The 19,251-nt window shown below is 39.5% G+C and overlaps 1 protein-coding gene and 1 long non-coding RNA gene across 2 annotated transcripts in view; one reads left to right on the top strand and one right to left on the bottom strand.

The window, feature by feature from the left end:
* Positions 1-951: 951 nt before the first annotated feature.
* On the bottom strand, positions 952-2,913 carry MYF6 (myogenic factor 6). The gene is made up of 3 exons (XM_019455210.2): positions 2,306-2,913; positions 1,924-2,014; positions 952-1,682 (listed from the first exon to the last, which is right to left on the bottom strand). Exons 1-3 carry the CDS (start codon positions 2,822-2,824, stop codon positions 1,564-1,566), a joined length of 729 nt encoding a protein of 242 aa, XP_019310755.1. The 5' UTR covers positions 2,825-2,913; the 3' UTR covers positions 952-1,563.
* Positions 2,914-2,916: 3 nt separating this feature from the next.
* Positions 2,917-19,251, top strand: part of LOC109270557 (uncharacterized) — a 166,895-nt gene continuing 150,560 nt past the window's right edge. Inside the window, exon 1 of the long non-coding RNA XR_002081588.2 lies at positions 2,917-3,443. This is a non-coding gene — a long non-coding RNA (uncharacterized LOC109270557). The remainder of the gene's footprint in view (positions 3,444-19,251) is intronic.

A 19,251-nucleotide genomic window follows, 5' to 3' on the forward strand; every position in this document is an offset into this window, starting at 1 on the left:
GTTGGGTAATATTGAATAGGATTTGATTTTCGCATTTGTAAATTTAGCCTAGCTGTAGGGAAAAAGAGGGAAGAAGTTAAGGGTGGAGATGGGTGTTGAAGGATGGTGGCATTTACAGAATGCAAGAAGTAGCAATTCCAGAGAAACGGCGTGGCCCTCTCCTCGGCTTCACTTCCCACTGTGATTCTTGGTGGTCGTTTCTTCCTGAAGTTACAGGATAAACAAACCTGGCACACGTTGTAAAATCCCGGCAGTGAGGAGCTCCTGGGGCTTCAAGACTCTCTGGGGCTTTGCTATTTGGTCCAGCTAAGAGGTTTCATGTGTGTTGTTGTTGTCTTTTGCCCTCAACTATTTAACCCTTCCCTCTCTTGGAGCAACCTGTCCTTCAAAGAGGCCTCCCCCACCTCAAGAGACAGATTGTTCCCTTCTTTTATCTTCCTATTTGCAAAACAAACTCGAGCCACACGGGGCCTCGAGGATATACTCCAGTCTTCTAACCACCAGTCTGGTTGAAGAAAACTAGGGAGGCTGGGAGGCCCGTGCCAGGCGTGGGTACCCCGGATGCACTTTTCTCCATGAAGGGCGGGGCCTGGAAAGTCAAGGAGGGACAGTAATTTGGACTAAATTAGCTAACCATCTTTTGAGGCAAATCAGTTTTTGTGTGGCTATTTCTTACAACAGTGAGATTTTACTGGATTGAAAATTCAGCAGGTAACTTTGGGTAAGTTAATCTCCCCCAGATCTCCACATATAGGACAGTTAAAACATGGGGGTAAAATGCTGATAAAAGGAAAAAGGGCCGATTCCTTCTGGATATTCTTCACTTTTAACCACAAGTGTTGGTCTATATGAGATAGAAAGGTGAACAGTTTAATTCAGACATAGGAAAACAATCTATTTTCCTCCCTTTAAATCGGCTTTTAAGAAAACATCCAAATAAATGGGGTGGTGTGGCGTCTAAATTAAAATAGGGCTTCTCTTTATTTATGTGCACATAGTCCCAAACTATGTTCAGTTCAATCAAATTAGGACCAACTTTGTTCAGAAAGAAACTCAGTTTTTAATATTACGATATCAGGATCCTCGCACATTTTTATATGCAATCCGTCACTCCACATTTAAAATATTACTTCTTGGGTTTACATAAAAAATGAAAGTACTAAGATTATTTACAAAAATACATTCAGTACCACTAACATTTAGATGCAACGTTCCCACTTTGCTTCGGACAGGAATGAACTTCTTTTGAACATGGCACAAAAGGATCGCCGTAATAAAAGTAATATGTTGCACAACTAACCAAACAAAAGCAAAGTAAGGCTGCTAGACCTAAGCCACTCGCGGTTCCAAAAGTAAAAGCCCAAAGCCGGAGGCTTTTTCATGTGAGCGTGCACGACAGTTTCTGAGAAGTTTCTCTGTGAACATGTCTCCTTCCCTTTCATAAACTCGTGGGTCTGAGTTCCTAAATATTAATGTAACGTGACCCCGTCTAAAGGATCAGGCGAAGGAGGGAGGGTGGGATCTTGCCGCTGCGTGGAGAGCATCCCAAACTCCGGCTCCCATTTACTTCTCCACCACCTCTTCCACGCAGGGGAGTTTGCGTTCCTCTGAGGAAATGCTGTCCACGATGGAAGAAAGGCATCGAAGGCTACTCGAGGCTGACGAGTCCATGCTTGCCCCTCCTGAGCGCAGAAAAAGAGAAACACAAGCATAGCACCCAAGGAGTGAAAGACGAGGCAGCCCCGGGCGCGGCGCGAGGCCGCGCAGGCAGTGCGGGAGGACCCGGTGGCCGCGCGCGAGGAGCTCGCCCCTTGCAGGGTGCGTCCCCGCCCCGCCGAGGCTCCGAGCCCTTTCTACCCTTTCACCCCAGCCCCCCTCCCGGCGCGTTCTCCGGCACAGCCCAGCGCCCTTCTTTTACTTTACCTTCCTTGGCAGTTATCACGAGCCCCCTGGAATGATCCGAAACACTTGGCCACTGGGAGCTGCAGGTGCGCAGGAAATCCGCACCCTCCAGCTGGAGAAAAACCAAGGCCGCAGAAGATTAGGAAAGAAACGTCGGTTCCGGGGAGGGAGTGGGGGAGCGTGGTGGGGGTGTCTCCCCTGCTTCCTCGGGCCGGGTACGAATTTCCTGCCTGTGGCAGGCACCCCGAGTGGACGGGTCACTGGGGGTTCATTCGAGAGGGAGCGGGAGGGGCGGGCGAGGAACGGGAACTGGAACGGAGACCCAGCAGCTGGAGGTTAAGGCCCCAAGGAAAGCGTCTAATCAGCCTTTGCGTTCCCCTGCCCCGGCAGCAGCTGGGCTTACATTCTCTTGCTTGGGTCTGTAGCTGAAGGGGTCCACCCCTAGCTCCTGCATTTTCTCCTGCTGATCCAGCTGATGGAGCAGATCCTGCAGCCGCTCTATGTAGCTGATGGCGCTCCGAAGAATCTCCACCTTGGGCAGCCTCTGGTTGGGGTTGGCCACAGTCCGCCGCTTCAGTGCCTCGAAGGCCTCGTTGATTTTCTTTAGCCGCCTCCTCTCGCGCAGGGTGGCAGCTTTCCGCCGGTCAGTGGGGGCAGATTTTCTTTTGCACGTCTTGCAAGCCCAGATCAGACATTGGCCGGGGCAGTGGGGAGGCTGCAGGCCTGGGGGCGCCAGGACATGTTCCTCTCCGCTGCTGTCGCTCCCAGCTTCCGGGGGCATTTGGTCCTGGCAGGGGGACAAAGTACCATCACTCCCTGGGTACAAAGGAGAGCCCTCTGCCACTTCTAATGGCTGCAAGGTAACATTTTCCCCGTCCAAGTAGAAGAAATAGGAGCCAGTTTCAAAAAGGTCCATCATCATGTTCTCCTCCTTGGCCTCTGACTCGGTCTGAACTGGGTGATGGGCTCAAAAACCCAGAGGAACCACCCAGATGGCATTTAATTAGTGCGGTGACATAAGTCGCCCCAGCTTTATATATAGTAGCTCCTGAAACTCAATCCAACTTTTAGCTGTCAGGGAGCATCAGTCTACCAATGTGATTCCAGCCAGCGCTCTCTAGAATATCTAGTTTGAAAGAAAACTGAGAAGTGTCACCTCCAGGAAGATGTGACAATCTGTATGCAGAACAGGTTAAAACAAAATACTAGGAGAGAATCCTACAATTTAAATAAAGCATTGAATGGTTCCATTTAAGATAGTTTAGATGCTAACCTGTTTACAGGACAACTTCAAAACAACTGGGGATTAACACTGCTCCATTCCCCTCCCCCAGGCTCATCTGAATTCTAAGTATAGACCCATGATGAAAGATTTCAAAGGCAATAGCCATTGCTCCAAAATAGCCTGGTTAGTATTTGCAGAGTGGTTCAGCTCTTTTCTCTGTCCTGCCTGTCAAAAAGATGCCATTCCTGTGATTAAAACTATTACAGTCCTTCAAAGGTTATACATGACTTTCAGGCTTCAGCCTCAATAGCAGCAGGTAAATCTCTTTCCTCTCTTTTACTAAGGCTGTAAAATGATTTGGGAGCTGGAGGGGTGGCTGGAGGGTGCTCAGATTCCTTCCTTGGCTATCTTTTTTGGGGGAATTCTGAATTCTGTACCCCTCCATGGTGGAGTAGCGGTACCCATGAGGTAAGGGGTGGGGCATAGGGGTGGGGTTGCAATACATATAATCACTTCTCTTTGAAAACAGTTTTAGTGGAAACGAGACTCACACTATAGCTACTTTGTATTTCAGAATTCTATGTGGCCCCCTCCACTCCAAGGTGCCTCCTTATGGCTCCTGTTCTGCACACTGTGCTCATAGCTTGTTAGTTTACATTCTTGATATACATTGACTCCAAATAGGATTGGGATGAGAGAGCACCGAATCCTAACCACTAGACCACGAGGGAGCGTCAGGATTCAGATGAGAAAGGTGGTGACCAAGGCACAAGCAAGGAAGTAAAACATTTTAATTGCAGCTTGCCATGGTCCAATGCACACAAGTATGGTGGTTGAGAAAGCAGTACAATATAAGGATGATATATGGGTTCTAGATTGGAAAGAAAGCCCTTCAAGTCCTAGCTAAGTTAATTTCTGTTTATGTGTACATAGACAAGTACTAGCTCTTGGTTTCCTCAAGATAGCAGTGGTTGTCTTACAGATTTTTGTTGAGGACTGACTCAAATGATATCATGCATGTGAAGCACATAGCCTTCTATTAGTTGCTTGATGAGCCTTAGTTAGCATTTAAAGCATAAGGCTATGTACAGGGCTAAGACCATTTTTTATGAAGGAAATAAAGCAGAGCTATTGCAGAAGGGTTTTTTTCCCCCTCTGTTATTATTGCATTCTTTTCTTTTTCTTTCTCTTTCCTTTCCTTTTTCCCTCCCAGAGCTCTGGTAGGACACCCGTCACCTATAAATGGCCTTTGGGATGACAGTCAACCTTGGTTTTGGCCTTTCTAGTCAGTGCCTGAAAAAGTAGATGGAAACATAAGGTCTTCTTATTTTACCCCCAAGCAGGGATAATTATAGGCTATGTTCACTATGACTTCATTCTGTAAATGAAAAGAGTGAAGACAGTACAAGGGATCAATGGTCAGACAATGTAGGAACAAGCTACATTTTTAGTCAAGTCGCTTATTCCAGAAGATAATTCTTCATAGTCTCTTCCTGTTGAGTAATAGGCTTGGGGTGTTCTGTTCCGACACTTTTGACTGTTTTTATGTTTTGTTATTATGCAGCTGAGTAATTTCCTATCAAGTTTTAGAACCATTTTTTAGGATTTTGGAAAGGTAAGAAACCCAGGGAAGAATAATAAGAAGCCATTATTTTTGTGTGTGACATTTGCTCCTATTTCTAGCAGGGCTGGTTGCTAACATCAGCAGTTAAGATAGCAGATTGGAGGCTCTAACAGGTCAGGGTATAGTCTAACATCCATTATGGAAAATTATCCTCTACTTTTAACCACACTGTATGATGCATCTAATAATGTGAAGACAATTTGAAAAGTCATATTTAACCAGTAAAATATTTAACATTATTGCTAAGATTATTAAGATAACAATAACTAAAATTCATTTATTCAACATTTTTGGGGTACCTACTAACTGCCAGATAGTGTCCTGGGGTAAGCATAAAACAGTAAAAAATGATCCCTTTTCTCATGGAGTTTGAATCTAGAAGGGTGAGTGAAATTGACCAAGATAAAAAATGTGAGAAATAGCCCTCAAATTGGGGTGCACAAGCCTTATGTTATAGTCATTTTAGCTTGGGAATTCTTAGTCAACTCCTACAGCTCAAATTCTCAGTTTTTTTTTATCCATAAAATTGATAGAGTGACAAAAGACATCATACTCTCAAAGGTAGTGACGAAGTTTTTAAAATTGTGCAATCCCTTAAAAATGTCACATATTCTATAAAAGTACTTTCATTAATGGAATTAGATATAGGCAAAAAATGAGATAAGAACAATAGCAAATTTAAGGAATTTTGTTGCCTGGATAACGGAAGTGACGTTAAGGTTGTACCATTCACTATTAGTCACTATTGATTTTAATCGGTATCAGATAGATGTGGGGGAGTCTGCACATCATGAATCTACCAAAGAATGTGAAAGGGCGCACTTTCCTTTTTATTTTTCCCTCATTCAAGTGTTGTCCCTGGAGAAACAGTGAGTTAAAAATGTAGAGAGAGAAGATTCTAGAAAGTAGAAAAGACTTTGAGGTGCTGATCAATAGCCTCCCAGACAGGGGGTGGCATGTCTTTGTGTGAATGCAAACTTTACTACTGAATTGTTCCTTATTAAATTATAAAGCCCCTTTCCCAACATTCTCTAGGACTCCGGCCAATAAAATTTAGTGTCTTTGTTCACCTTAGTTGAAACAGCCTTTTCCTTCTTTTGTTGTTGTTTTGGGGGCTGGGGGGTGGAGGTGTGAGGAGAGAAAAAGGAAATGCCAGCTTGGGAAATAACCACCCGTTATTAGATTAGGTAATGGGAAAATACGCAATGCTTCCAAACAACTAACTGGTGAACTCTTGGAACTCAAACTGTTTACAGAATATGAGATGCTTGTAATTGCAATTGCATTATTTCCCAGCAGAACTTGGGAGACACAGACCTTGGCGAGTGGTCTAAACAGGTTTGTGTAAACCGAAATCCTCCAAACTTAAAATAGTGCAAGTACGTTTTTAAAAATTATGGAAAAATTAATAGCAATGAGAGAATAATCATATTAAAGATCAATTATTTATCGGGGGCCTAGAGTTCATTCATAATAAAATGTGAAACGAGGCTGGTGATAAAATGGAAAGTTTTCAGTTTACTAGCTCATTATTCTTACTTCATGCTGAATTATTTGTAAACGCATTTTCATCTCCACAAATCTTGACTGTATCCAGTTCTTCTCTGTGAAAAGAAGTGGGAGGGAAAGGATTGTGGGTACTCAGTCAATGGTGGATTTTAGCTATGAGTCTTTGGGAAGGTGGTGTAAGCAATGGAAAAACAACTTTGGAGTGAGCCAGGATCTTAATTCTAGCCATTCTTTTTTTTTTTTTTTTTTTTTAATGTTTATTTATTTTGGAGAGCGGGAGCGAAGGGGGAGCAGAGAGAAAGGGAGAGAGAGAGACAATCCCAAACAAGCTCTATGCTGATGGTGCCCAGCCATGTGTAGGTCTCAAACTCAGGAACCATGAGATCATGACCTGAGCCAAAATCAAGAGTTGGATACTTAACTGACTGAACCACCCAGGCACCCCTAGCCATTCTTAATTATATTTTCTGATTCTCGGTTCTGTAAGAGATCAACCAGCATATATAACACACCCATCACAGGCTTGTCAGCCTAAAATGAAGAATACGTGTTGAGTCCATGATATGGAATATGCACTAAATAAACGTTAATTTCCCCCCATTCCCTAGTCAGTTCATAAAGCCTCTGATGGAAATAGCCAGAGTGAGTTAACTGAAACAATAGATTTGGTGAGGCAGATATTTAAGATGAATTTAGGGATTTGTTTGTGTTAGTGGTATAATGGAAGTGAAACTATTGAACCTTGTACCTCCAGTAGCAGTGTTTTATGTATTCATGCTTCAACAAATCTCCAGTTTCCTGGGGGACAGATACTAATTAAAAGATCACATAAATGTGTCCCGGGAGCTAGGAACTTTAGAGGAAAGGACTGAGGTTTAAGCTAGTGCACAACAGTGAAGAATCTATCATGAACTGGAAGCCCGAGAAAGGATGGTTTAGGGATGGAGTCCCTGAGATTGTGGGGTCGCTATTTCTAGGGAGCCTGTGGAAGATTTTTAGCAACCCTGTGGGTTGGGATGGTGGCGATAGTAGGAGGAAGCTTAAGGAAGTAACAGCCACAGATGAGGGTTTGTTCAGAAACTGAAGAGATTTTCGTGGGTCGCATCTAAGGAATTTGGCTAGGTTGTTGCATAGTTGGGTTCAAAGAAAGCTGTTTCAGTCATAGCTGAGAGTAGGACTGAGAGCCAGACAGAAAATGGTTATACTTTCTCAGCAGTGAAAAAGAGAAAGAAGAGAGAGAAAGGGATAGAAGACAGGAGTGGGGCGGGGAAGGAGCGAAACAGAAGGAACAAAACTCAGGTCCAGCCTGCCCGCAGAAGAGGCGACTAGCATGGCCCATGAGTGGCCTAAAAATTGAAGGTGAAGGAAAGGCCCGCTGACTGAAAGGGAAAATTCAGAAGAGGCAGATTAATGCTTTAAACTGGTGGCAGCTAAGTAAGTAACATGAACCCCTGCACCTGTAATTTACCTAATCTGCAAGGAGTTTGTGCCCAGAGATGCCCCAACACTGTGGTAAAAATAGTTTTGCACTTAGACTCGACAGGACATTCGAGTCACTTCAGAGAACGCGGGGGAGGGGCGTGAACCACGCAGAGGAACAGGAAAGACTGTCAGATCCTGCGCAGTCCCCAGAGGGCGGCAGCGACAGGTTCTGCAGAGAAAGGGGCGGGGCCTGTGCTTGGGAGGACTGTGGGTTCGAGGCCTGCTGTGGGGCTGCAGTTTTAAAACAGCTAAGAAAGGGGTCTAAGACAAGCCAGGGAGGAACCAGAGTGGTTGCTCTTCCGGTCCGTTAAAAGATACAGTTTCTCCTCCTTGCTCTCACCCCGGATTCCCTTCCATTTGGGAGGAGAACACAACTTACACAAAACTGTGCTCAGTTCGTGCACTCGCCGAAAATGGTGCCAAAGGAGGCTGCTGCTCATTTATTTTCTAGGCCGTGGCTTCCAGAAAAAGAGACAATGAATGCTCCTCTACCTGAGAAACACTCATTCTTTGGTGCTTACAAAAAGGAAGTTTTCTTCGTAATTTTATTCTCTCCATTATTTTTCATTTAGATTTATGAATTTGGCAGCAACATTCATGAACCGTTGGAATCTTTCCAGGTTAAACAATGCTTCCTGGTGGGTCACCAACTGGTGTAGGTTTGCTTAGGATGGGAACCCAGGGACCCTGGCTTTCAGTGCTAACACTGGGAAAATCCCGTGCAAATCAGAAGGAATCGGTCACCATACATCCCAGAAAATAGGATAGATGCCTACAAATATCTGTTCATAAATAAAACAACAGAGTGCAGGATATATAAAGTAGACTTTTTTTCCCCAATTATGATGATTACAAATATGAGGTTTGACTTCAGATCCAAATTCTAGGCCCAGCTCTGCCACTTGCTAATATTTGACCGTGGGCAAATTATATAACTTCTCTAAGTCTCAATAACTAGTCCATGAAGTGGAAATAATATCACCTTGTAAGGTTGTTTTAAAGATGAAAACAAGTCAACGAAACACTTAATATACAGTGTCTAGCACATAGTAAAAGTCTCTATAAATCAGTATTACATTACTTAACTTTTGATTGAAAAAAAGAAAAAAAAATCATCCACCTACACATCACCTTAATAAGTCACACTCTGCTTTGTTTTCTACATGCCCCAAAATTTCATAGAACGTAATATTACATAATGTAAATGTACTGAATAATTTTAAAAATATGATACAATATTATATAGCTTGCCTTTTTTACTTAAAATATTCCATGAACTTTTACATGATACTACATACAGCTGCTGTTTAAAATGTCTAAGATACATGGAGTAACTTTTCAGTGTTGCTTACATCTTTTAAAACTGAAATGAATTGTGCTATTTAGATGATCCAAATCATAGTAGGCTCTGGTGTTACTAGCTTTGCTAAGCTAAACAGATGTCTCTAGTGTAGAATAGTTGGCCAAGGATTTTGTTACTGTCCTCCAACTGGCTGGTTATGACATATTGTCCAAAATAGTTGGTACTTTAATGTCTATGTCAGAGCCTCCTGTGACAAATAGTCACCACTGTACAAACACATTTATTCCATAAAGTTTTTCTACCGGTTTAGGAAAAAAAAAAGTTGTTTAACCAGCCATACACACACATTTCACACTTTTTGAGAAGCTCAGACATTTTTGCCTTCTGCCAATACATGTTAATTTTTAGAATAGTGATAAAAGCACACCAAAAATCATAATATGTTTAAATTGCATCTTATCTGGACCTTTTTAAGTACAGAAATTACATGTTCAGTGTGTTACTGGTCACATAAAAATTATGTTAAGTTTTATCTTCCTTGATTTCATGACCTAGGCTAGATGTTATGACTGGAAAAGACTTTGCTATGTAATTTCACAGTAAAAGTTTACCCATTTTATTTAAACCATGTAAATTAATTTTTCATTTTTTATATCTAAGTATAAACTGCCATGAGATTTAAGCTATTCAACAATATAATGTTCAAGAATTGGTACTTTTAGAGTGTAGACTAAAAAGGAGTTTTATATTATATTTTGTAAAGTTGTAGCCATTATTCAACTCTGAGAAAAAAAAAGTGGCAGGCCCTGTGTTGAAGTGCTTTACGTGAATGATCTGATTACATCCTCACAGTGTTTTACCAAGCATGTTATACAATTATCTTATTTTAAAGAAGGAGAAACCAAAGCAAAGAGAAATTAATCTACCTGCTCATGACCACATGGTTATAAACTAATCCTGGTTCTTATACCAGTGATTTATATAATCAAAAAGAAGTTCTTATTCTGAGCCCCCTTACAGTGACCAATAAAAGCCCCCTTACAGTGGAAAAAAAAAATCTAGGGGCAAACTAACTTAGAGGACCTTTGAGTGTTTATTTGGCAACCTGCAGGGAACTTCCGTTTTTCTAGTAGAGTGGCCAAAAGAGGCAGTGTTGATAGCTCCTGCCTGAGATTTGGACCTGTGTTCTGTCCCATTGGGAAATAATGATGCAATTGTATTTTCCATGTACAGGCAGCCTGTCGCAGAGGTCACATACCTGATGCTCCAAATCCAATGTCTATTTCATTATTTAAAAATATACAGTAAGAAGCAAAGGGAAAAAGATATAGCAGCTTGGCACCCTCAGGATAGGGTAAAAATAGGGTGGAAGGACCATACTAGCCAAGTCCTGAATTACACAGTGCTGTGTCCTGCCTTTCTCCTCCTTCAATCTGCTCACTTACAGTAGTTACAAAGACTATAATTGAGAGAGAGCAAGAGATTGCAGCAAATGAAGGTGACTGGAACCAATACATGGATGCTCCTTGGACCTCGTCAAAAGCTCTAGCTCACCTATAATCGACTGAGTGGCCATGACTTTAATCTGTGTGGGCCAAACTGGATTTCACCCGTGAATGCTCAGTGTAAGGCCTCCTGAATATTTGATGTCTTAGACATATTTGGTTATTGATGTTTGATTGATTTGGTTATTGACCACCCCGCCATCCCTTCCTGTTCACAAGCATAGGCTACCCTTGCTTTATCTGTGTCTAATTTGTTTTCCAAGCCATTTGCTTTTATATTTAATTTCATCTATTCTTGTTTCTCCTCTTATACTCACTCTATGGTAGGATTGAATATTCTTAAGCAACAGCAAATGTACATTATATTTCAGAATAACTTTTTTATGTGCTTTCCACTAGAACTGCTATTGCTTCATACGTTTTCATTGTTTACCTAACTTCTTTTAATTCTTTTACACAAATCTGTCTTTATAAAGGTTTAATAATATCATCTCATTTCTATTTGCCTCTGTCCATTCCTTGTCCTTCGCTTCTTTTTAAAGTTGTTATTTTACCTATTTACAGTCCCACACCAAATCCTATATCCCACATATGGTTCTACCTTCTGGAAAGAATCTATCACTTACTACCATATGTCTTAAATTTCTAGATCTCATATTAAGTTACAAAAATTGATATGATTAACTATTTAGCAACAGATTCAAGTTTATTTTACCACTTCTGATTCCATATTTATTATATATTTAACATTTTTCAAGATGATTTTCCCTTTTTAAAGTATATCCTTTCAAATGTTTTTTAATTAACAGACTATTATTTTTATTTTCTCAGAACTTTTTATTTTTAAGTTATCTCTACACCCAACATGGGGCTTGAACTCACAACTCTAAGATCAAGAGTCACATGCTCTGATGACTGAGCCAGCCAGGCACCCCAATTAGCAGACTTTTAGATTTACAGAAATATTAAGCAAAAAATTCAGAGAGTTCCCATAAACTCACTTAGTTCCACCCTACAGTAAATGTTTTTTTTTAAATTTCCCTTTATTCTCATTCTCTTTTTCTACCTTTTCCTTAATAAGCCTTTATTCTGTACAAAATTTTATATTAAACTTAGAGATCTATATAATACTTGCCTTCACAGTGTTTGTTTTGGTATATTTGTTTTATTAATGTGAGTTACACTGAAATTTAAGAGATTATTTTACATAAGCGATTTATAAAGAAAGCCTTTATTAAGAAATCCTATTATATAATGTCTTCCTAAAATAGGGAAGGAATATACTTCATATTTTCAATCACTATTAATTACACTTTTGGTCAAATTTAATAACCAGGAAAATGTTTATTTTTATTATTATTCATTTATTGACAGAATAGAGAAAATTTAGTTTTCAGTGGGTTTGCTACTCAAAAAGGCTAAAACGTAAAATATTTTAATTCCAAATATTTTTAAACTCATTTAGAAATCAGAGAATTTGGGCTTGAAAGAGTCTTTTTCTCTCTCAAAAATAATGGGCACATTTTGGTCCAAGAATCATATCGCTGAGAGTAGAATTTCTTTCTAAATTTGTTTCCAAGAAAACAGACGATCATATGCTGTTGGAGATCAAAAAAATAAGATGCTTACATAGTGCGTAATAAAACATTCTTTTCTGCTCAGTGCAGGCTGTGACAAGCATGACTTCCATGATGGATATTTTGGTAAAGTTCGATGTTCTTTTCATACAAACAAGGGCTCTATTAACATGGTTTCCTCAACTCCACTTCTCACTTCCAAATCCTCTAGGAATTGACACCAACTGTCCATTTTGACACTTGTTCATTAATTTCCTTTCAATAGAACTATTCTCTTTGCTCAGCTGTTGGAGCAATTTAAGGTTTTACAAACTCTTCTGATAAGGCTTTTTTGTGGAACATTCTTTCTGTGTCCAGAAGACAGTCTAACACCAGAGCCCAAAATTATGTCACTGAGTCATTAGCGCATGCTGCTACGTGTTCCATTACCCCACTCTTGCAGAGGGAAACTTTAGCTTGACCTCTTATATAATGGAAAGAGAAAAATCAATTCGTACTCTCTACCAAGACTTAATGTCTGACGCTCAGTAACTGGTGGTGGTAAATCCAGGCTAAGGCTTGCTTCCACACACCTGACCACAGTGGATCCAGTAGATCCCTAGTTACAAACTGCTTACAGAAAATCTTTTTGGTCCCTCCGATTGAGGTGTGTGTGCACACGGTATGGGAGGGAGGTCATTTTCACAGCCATGACTGGAAGCACTAACAGATCCTAAGGAACAGAGGATGATTGTTGTACCTCTTTGTGAAATATGGTCAATGTTTTTAATTTTTATTCATGATTGGGAAACTCCAGCTCTTTGGGGATTAAAGGGTATAAAAATGAATAATATGAGGCATGGCTGTAGAGGAGTATAACATTTGTTTTGTCGTAAAATGAAGTTGGACCGTGCACAGGGGTGTTACTTTTCCGGCAAAACAAGCTCTTTCCTTTTGTGTCAGTTTTTGTTTTAGGTTAGTGAGAAACAGCACATCAGGAAGAAAGGATGCAAAAACCCAGGGTTGCTTTGCACTTTACCGATCTGTTGTGCTGTTCTCAGAAATGTTTGCCTTTGAAGTTGCCAAAAGACGGCAATTTTTTGAGATTGCTCTGCTGAAAAATAAGTGTAATAAGTGATATTGGATTGGTTTTATATTGTTTTACCATTTTATTCAGATCAGTGTGGTTTAGTCTTTTAGATTTTTGTATTATGTTATATAAATGTAATAGCACAAAGAACATGTGCTACTTTTTTTAAAAGAACTAAGTAATTTCAAGATATTAATTCTTTCATGTTCTATATATGATTCTAAGATAGCTAGACTTCTTATGTTTCCAAATTTATTTTTGCTTCTTTGAGGGTTTGGTATTTTATATAGCTTTCTAAAACTCCCATAGCAGATTTTTTTCTTTAATCTTATCCATTTCAATTCACCAAAAAGCTTATTTTTTTTCTGACTTTGAAGAAAATCCCAGTCTTCTCAATGGAATAAGTTATCTTTTGAAGATTAAAGTGATGATTAAAATCAGCTTTTGGACATATGATAATACTATAATACTATTTTTGGCAGTGGTGTGTTACTTAAGAGTTTTATAAATACATTATCTTAGCAATAACCTCAGCCAGGGGAAAAAAAAATGAAGCACGATCTTAGAAGATCTTATAAGATTAGTGTGAGATTTCCTTAGGGGGCAGTAATTTAGCGCTACCTTTAGAAGTGGGCACCAAGACTTTTCTGGGGCTCTGGGGCTTTTCATAGTCTATCTAAAGAAAAGGCAAATAATGGAGACAGAGGAGGGGAGAGAGGGGGAGAGGCGGGAAAGAAAAGAGAGAGAAGGGAGAGGGAAAGGAAAGGCTACAAGGGGAAGAATAGGGTTGTGAAATCATTCTGGGTTCAGAACTGAGAACTAGACTTCTATCAAAATCAGCTTTTTAAAAAATCATGATGTTTTGAAAATCAAGACATGTTTGGAATTATTTTAAATGCTTAGCACTACTGGATTAACACAAAAGGCTTTAGGGTAGAGCGCGTTTTTTAATGGTATGCCTCCTTGGGAATAAAATTTGGTGAAAAAGCACACAGGAAGTTTGGAAGCACTTATCTTTTCTCATATGTTCCTGCCTCAGAGTTGATGATTGCAAGGAAATAATCACAAGAAAACTATTTGTAGAATGTGGACCAGCAAACTGTACCCATTTTTCACAACTGTTTCTTCCCACATGTCTCATGTTGATTATAATATCCATCTCTATAATTATTCATAACCAAGCACTTATCGCATTGCCCTGTAGTGCTTATTTGTTCATATCACCCACTCTGTAGGACAGGACTGAGTAACCATCAGTGCTTGGAAAAGTACCTGGGGAGGAACAGGTACTATGTAATCTTTGCTGAGTGAATTAACAAGAATGATAATTGTCAAAACCCTCATCATCTTTTTTTGAAATGAACTGGCACTTTCTTTATTAGATACTGATTTCTGTTTTTGTTTCAACTTGGGATTTGTTTACTCGTGCTTTGTCCAAAATGCATGTATCTTCATCAGTGCAAGATATAATAAACATTTGCTGTCCTTGGAAAGGGTTATCTGACCTTTGTTTTGGTAGAAGTTCCGAGAAACTTTATGGGACCAGAAACTCCCTTACTCAAAACAACATTTTATAGCAAAACTCCTCTTTTTGTAGGTGAAATTGCTAAGCCACCGATACTAAGTGTAAGTAATGAATTGCTAAATCTGGCTGTCACAACTAAATTGAGTAGAGAATTTGAGTTCAGGCACGCATGCCATGTTTATAAGAGAGTATGACTGTTTACTGGCTGTTGATTTTAAAATTGGTGGGTCGCTTGTTCCTGGTCACCCAGCTCCCAAATGCCTGGCCACCCCTGTTGTTCCTGGCCTCTATGTCAACAAGAGTCACTATTTCACCCAACTGGCCCCACTAGAGTGAGAGCCTTAGGGTTTGTGTTTACCTTACACCCAGTCACTCCCCAGGACACTCTCAAGAAGCTGGTCTGTGTTGCCATCTATTCGTCTGGTTCAGAGCTTCCTGGGTGCCTGAAGGTGGTTATAGCAGTATGGAACTCGGCATGGAGAACTGTAATCTTAAACTGCCCTCTTTGAATCCTTTCGTTTTTTTCTTCATAAAGCCTTGGCTTTACAGTGGTAAAATTATGTTTTAATTTATCATAAAAGAACTTAATTTTATAAAACATTTTTAGTCCAGTAAATCCTCATTAAAAAAAAAAGGTATCTTTCATGTTACATACTGGGTAGCCTGTTTATAAAAAGGCCTTTGAAATAAAGACAGTAGACTATGTAAGGCACTTATTGAAATAACCAGGCCTCAAGGTTTATTTTAAGAAATCGTCTTGGTATTAATTGCATCAGAATCCCTAGGGGAGCTTGTTAAAATTTGGATTCCCATGAACCACTGCGGCCCAACTGAAGTAGAATATTTCTGTAAATGCTAATAGAGTTGCTGACGGAATTAAATGTGTCTAGTCCAGTGGTTTTTAATCTTTGCTGCGCATTAGATCATCTAGGAAGTTTGAAAAACACCAGGTGATTTTAACGCACAGTCAAGGTTGAGAACCCCTGAACTAACAGAATGCCCGATACGTATTAGATGCTCAGTAATTGACAGATACACTTGTTAGATAAATAAAAGCTAGTGACTAATGAAAAACCCATCTCTAACTTTGATTTACTAAATGAAAGGAAAGTCAATGAAATCTCCCATATATATATATATTTACTTCAAATAAGACTAGATCTTGGCTGTTAGTGAACACATATATCCCCATAATACATACAGTTAAATGTTTTTACATTAGGTAAGAATAAATATCATTTAAATTATTAATAGATTAGTAACTTTATTTTTCTTTAATTTTTTTTTAATGTTTATTTATTTTTGAGACAGAGAGAGGCAGAGCATGAACAGGGGAGGGGCAGAGAGAGAGGGAGACACAGAATCTGAAACAGGCTCCAGGCTCTGAGCTGTCAGCACAGAGCCTGATGCGGGGCTCGAACTCACGGACCGCAAGATCATGACCTGAGCCAAAGTCAGACGCTTAACCGACCAAGCCACCCAGGCGCCCCAATAGATTAGTAACTTTAAATAATGCAACCCCTTTACTTCAGTAAAGTTCTACTTTTAAACAATGAATTCTAGAATACAATGTCAGGAAGTAATAGAACCATAATTCAATTACTGAAAAATCTAAATTTTCACATGGTAATAAAGAAATGATGATAAACATCTACATATATTGCTTACCTACTGTAAGATTTTTAAAATTATCATTTAAAATTAACATTTCTTTAGAGATATTGTTTTTTTACAATATCTCTAAGAGTTCAAGTCTTCATATTGTACATTTAAAATGAAAACAAACATAGTAAAAAATGTTAGGATGAATCACCAGTCTCTATGTATTGTTTCTTGTATATAGAATTCTTTATTGGAATTAAATTTGAATAAACCTCTCTTAAATTGTGATTTTTTTTCCTTTAAAAGTTCACACAATGGCACTTTTTGTGGTATATAATCACCTAACCTTGTTATACTATTAAAACTATGAGAGGGGCACCTGGTGGCTCAGTTGGTTAAGCGTCTAAGAGTCTGACTTCGGCTCAGATCATGATCTCACGGTTTGTGAGTTGGAGCCCTGCATTGGGCTCTCTGCTGTCAGCACAGAGCCTGCTTCGGATCCTCTGTCTCTCACTCTCTGCCTCTCCCCTGCTTGCTCTCTCCTTCTCTCAAAAAAAAAATATATATATATATATATTTATTTAAAAAAAATAAGACAATAAGTTCCTGTTTAATAGAGTTAGGTTGTATTCAGTATGCAAAAAAAAGGGTATTTCATGTAACAAATATATTTTAAAAAATAGGGGCACATGTGTCTCTCAGTCGGTTAAGCATCACTTTGGCTCAGGTCAGGGTCTCGCAGTCCATGAGTTTGAGGCCCGCGTCCGGCTCTGTGCTGATAGCTCAGAGCCTGGAGTCTGCTTTAGATTCTGTCTCCTCTCTTTCTGCCTCTCCCCTGCTCGCGCTGTCTCTCAAAAATGAATAGGTGTTAAAAATTTTAAAAAAGATGAAGTTAAGCAGTTTTTACAAATTTGAAAAAATGTAATACTATGTGAAGATTTTTAAGTTTACAGGCTTCCTATACCAAAAAATTTAGTCATTTTAGATTTCCGTGTTTTACAGTTTTCTTCAGAAATGCCATATAAGTTTAACCTCATGGTGTTTTATAATATTTTGAATATTATCAGTGAACTAATTTTTCTCATTATATCTTCTCACTTATCAACTGATTATTTATGGTTTTGTCATATCTATTTTGTGATCACCTGCATTAGAGAATTTGTTATTAGCTATCAAGTTTTTCAGTCTACTTATTTGTATCTTATAGGTATTTTTGGTACAATATTTGGTACAATATTTTTGTACCAATTAATGGCAATTTTGACTCCTACTGTTGTTTTTGTTATTATTGTTTCAGTTATAATATTTTGAGAGTAGCAGTATACATTTTAGGTTACTCATTTTGATAAATTTTTTTTTTGCCTCTAAAATCTAATACCCTACTTAAGGCATTCATTCATTCATTATTTATTTAGAGCTCATGCTCTGTGAAGGAGAGATATAGAGATCGAGATCAAGATCAAGATTGAGATAGAGATATATATGGGTGTATAAATGTGTTTACCTAGATCTATTGATCTATCATCTATCACCTATCTATATATCAGTAAATGAGGGGTCACTGAAACCTGTCTGGGTCTCTCTACGTTGTGTCTGTGTCTGAGGAAACGAGTTGCCTCTAAATCCAGCTGGCATGTAGGACCCTGCTCCCTGCTGACCCACTTTTCTGCCTCTGCCTTTTCTTGGATCTGCATAGTGCCAATTCCTGGACGCCCATTAGCCTTGTTGCACCTGCCTGTTATGACATGCTACCTCTTGCTAGTCAGCCCCCATGTGTCCTGCTAGCCTGGTTTGCCACCTGTTGCTCACTACTGTCCTCTCTGGACCTGGTGTCTGCCTCCATGCAAATGCACGCTGGCAGCTGGATCCAGACCTGTCTCTGCATCTCCAGTACCAGCCTCACTGCGTGGAATATCTCTTCCAAGTTTCTTCTGAAACTGCCTCACCCTGCCTTTTTAGTCTAGTTAATTTTTATAAGGTCCTTAAAACATGTGTTAAACCTATCCCTGACTCCTTAAGGAGTCAATATAATGTAATTTAAAGAGAAAAAAATTATGTTTTCTTAAAGAGGACTTTAGTTCCAGTAAGTATTACTTATTGTTTTATCCAGTGGCTATTGAAATATGTTGTATTTCAGATGGTCCTGAATTTTATGCTTTGAAGGCCTAGGTGCTTTTAATAGAAAGGTGTGTGTGTGTGTGTGTGTGTGTGTGTGTGCACGTGTGAGCAAGGCAGACAGCAAGGCAGAGAGAGCAAGGGAGACACAGAATTCAAAGCAGGCTCCAGGCTCCAAGTTGTCAGCACAGAGCCTTACGTGGGACTCAAACTCCCGAGCCCTGACATCATGACCTGGGCCAAAGTCAGACACTTAACTGACTGAGCCACCCAGGTGCCCCAGAAATGATATTTTAGCATGTGTGCGTTGGTAGGAAAATACACATAGGCAACATTATTTTACTTCTGCTAAGGCAAATTTTCAACTGAATGTGTTTGTTTGAGTTTCTCTCACATATAAGATGTTATAGCAAATGCTGCATGCATAATATCATGAGAACTTAGTCTTTGTTCGTAAGCACCTGACAATCTAGTGAGTGGGGAATGCCAGTGGATAAATCAATTGAGGAAAATGTAGGAGTTGAAGCACAGTACTGAGAATGTCGTTAGGCTTAGATCTGGAAAAAAAAGAGTAATATTATGGGAAAGGGTTTTTTAATAAATTTCATTCAATAGGCAATGAAGGGTACTGAACAGATTAGTGAAATGATCAGAGCTGAGAGATAAGGCTATAAATCTGTGAACAAGTTGTAGAGAACAGGAAAAACAAACACTCCAATTTGGTTTGGACCAAATCTATATTGGAGAAGGTAGCAAATAACAAAGAATATTGAACTAGATCCCTGAATTCAAAGGCCAGCACTACCACTGGCT

This window comes from Panthera pardus, unplaced genomic scaffold (genome assembly GCF_024362965.1).
Source record: "Panthera pardus isolate Hobbes unplaced genomic scaffold, ASM2436296v1 HiC_scaffold_6, whole genome shotgun sequence".
Classification (NCBI taxonomy): Eukaryota; Metazoa; Chordata; class Mammalia; order Carnivora; family Felidae; genus Panthera; species Panthera pardus.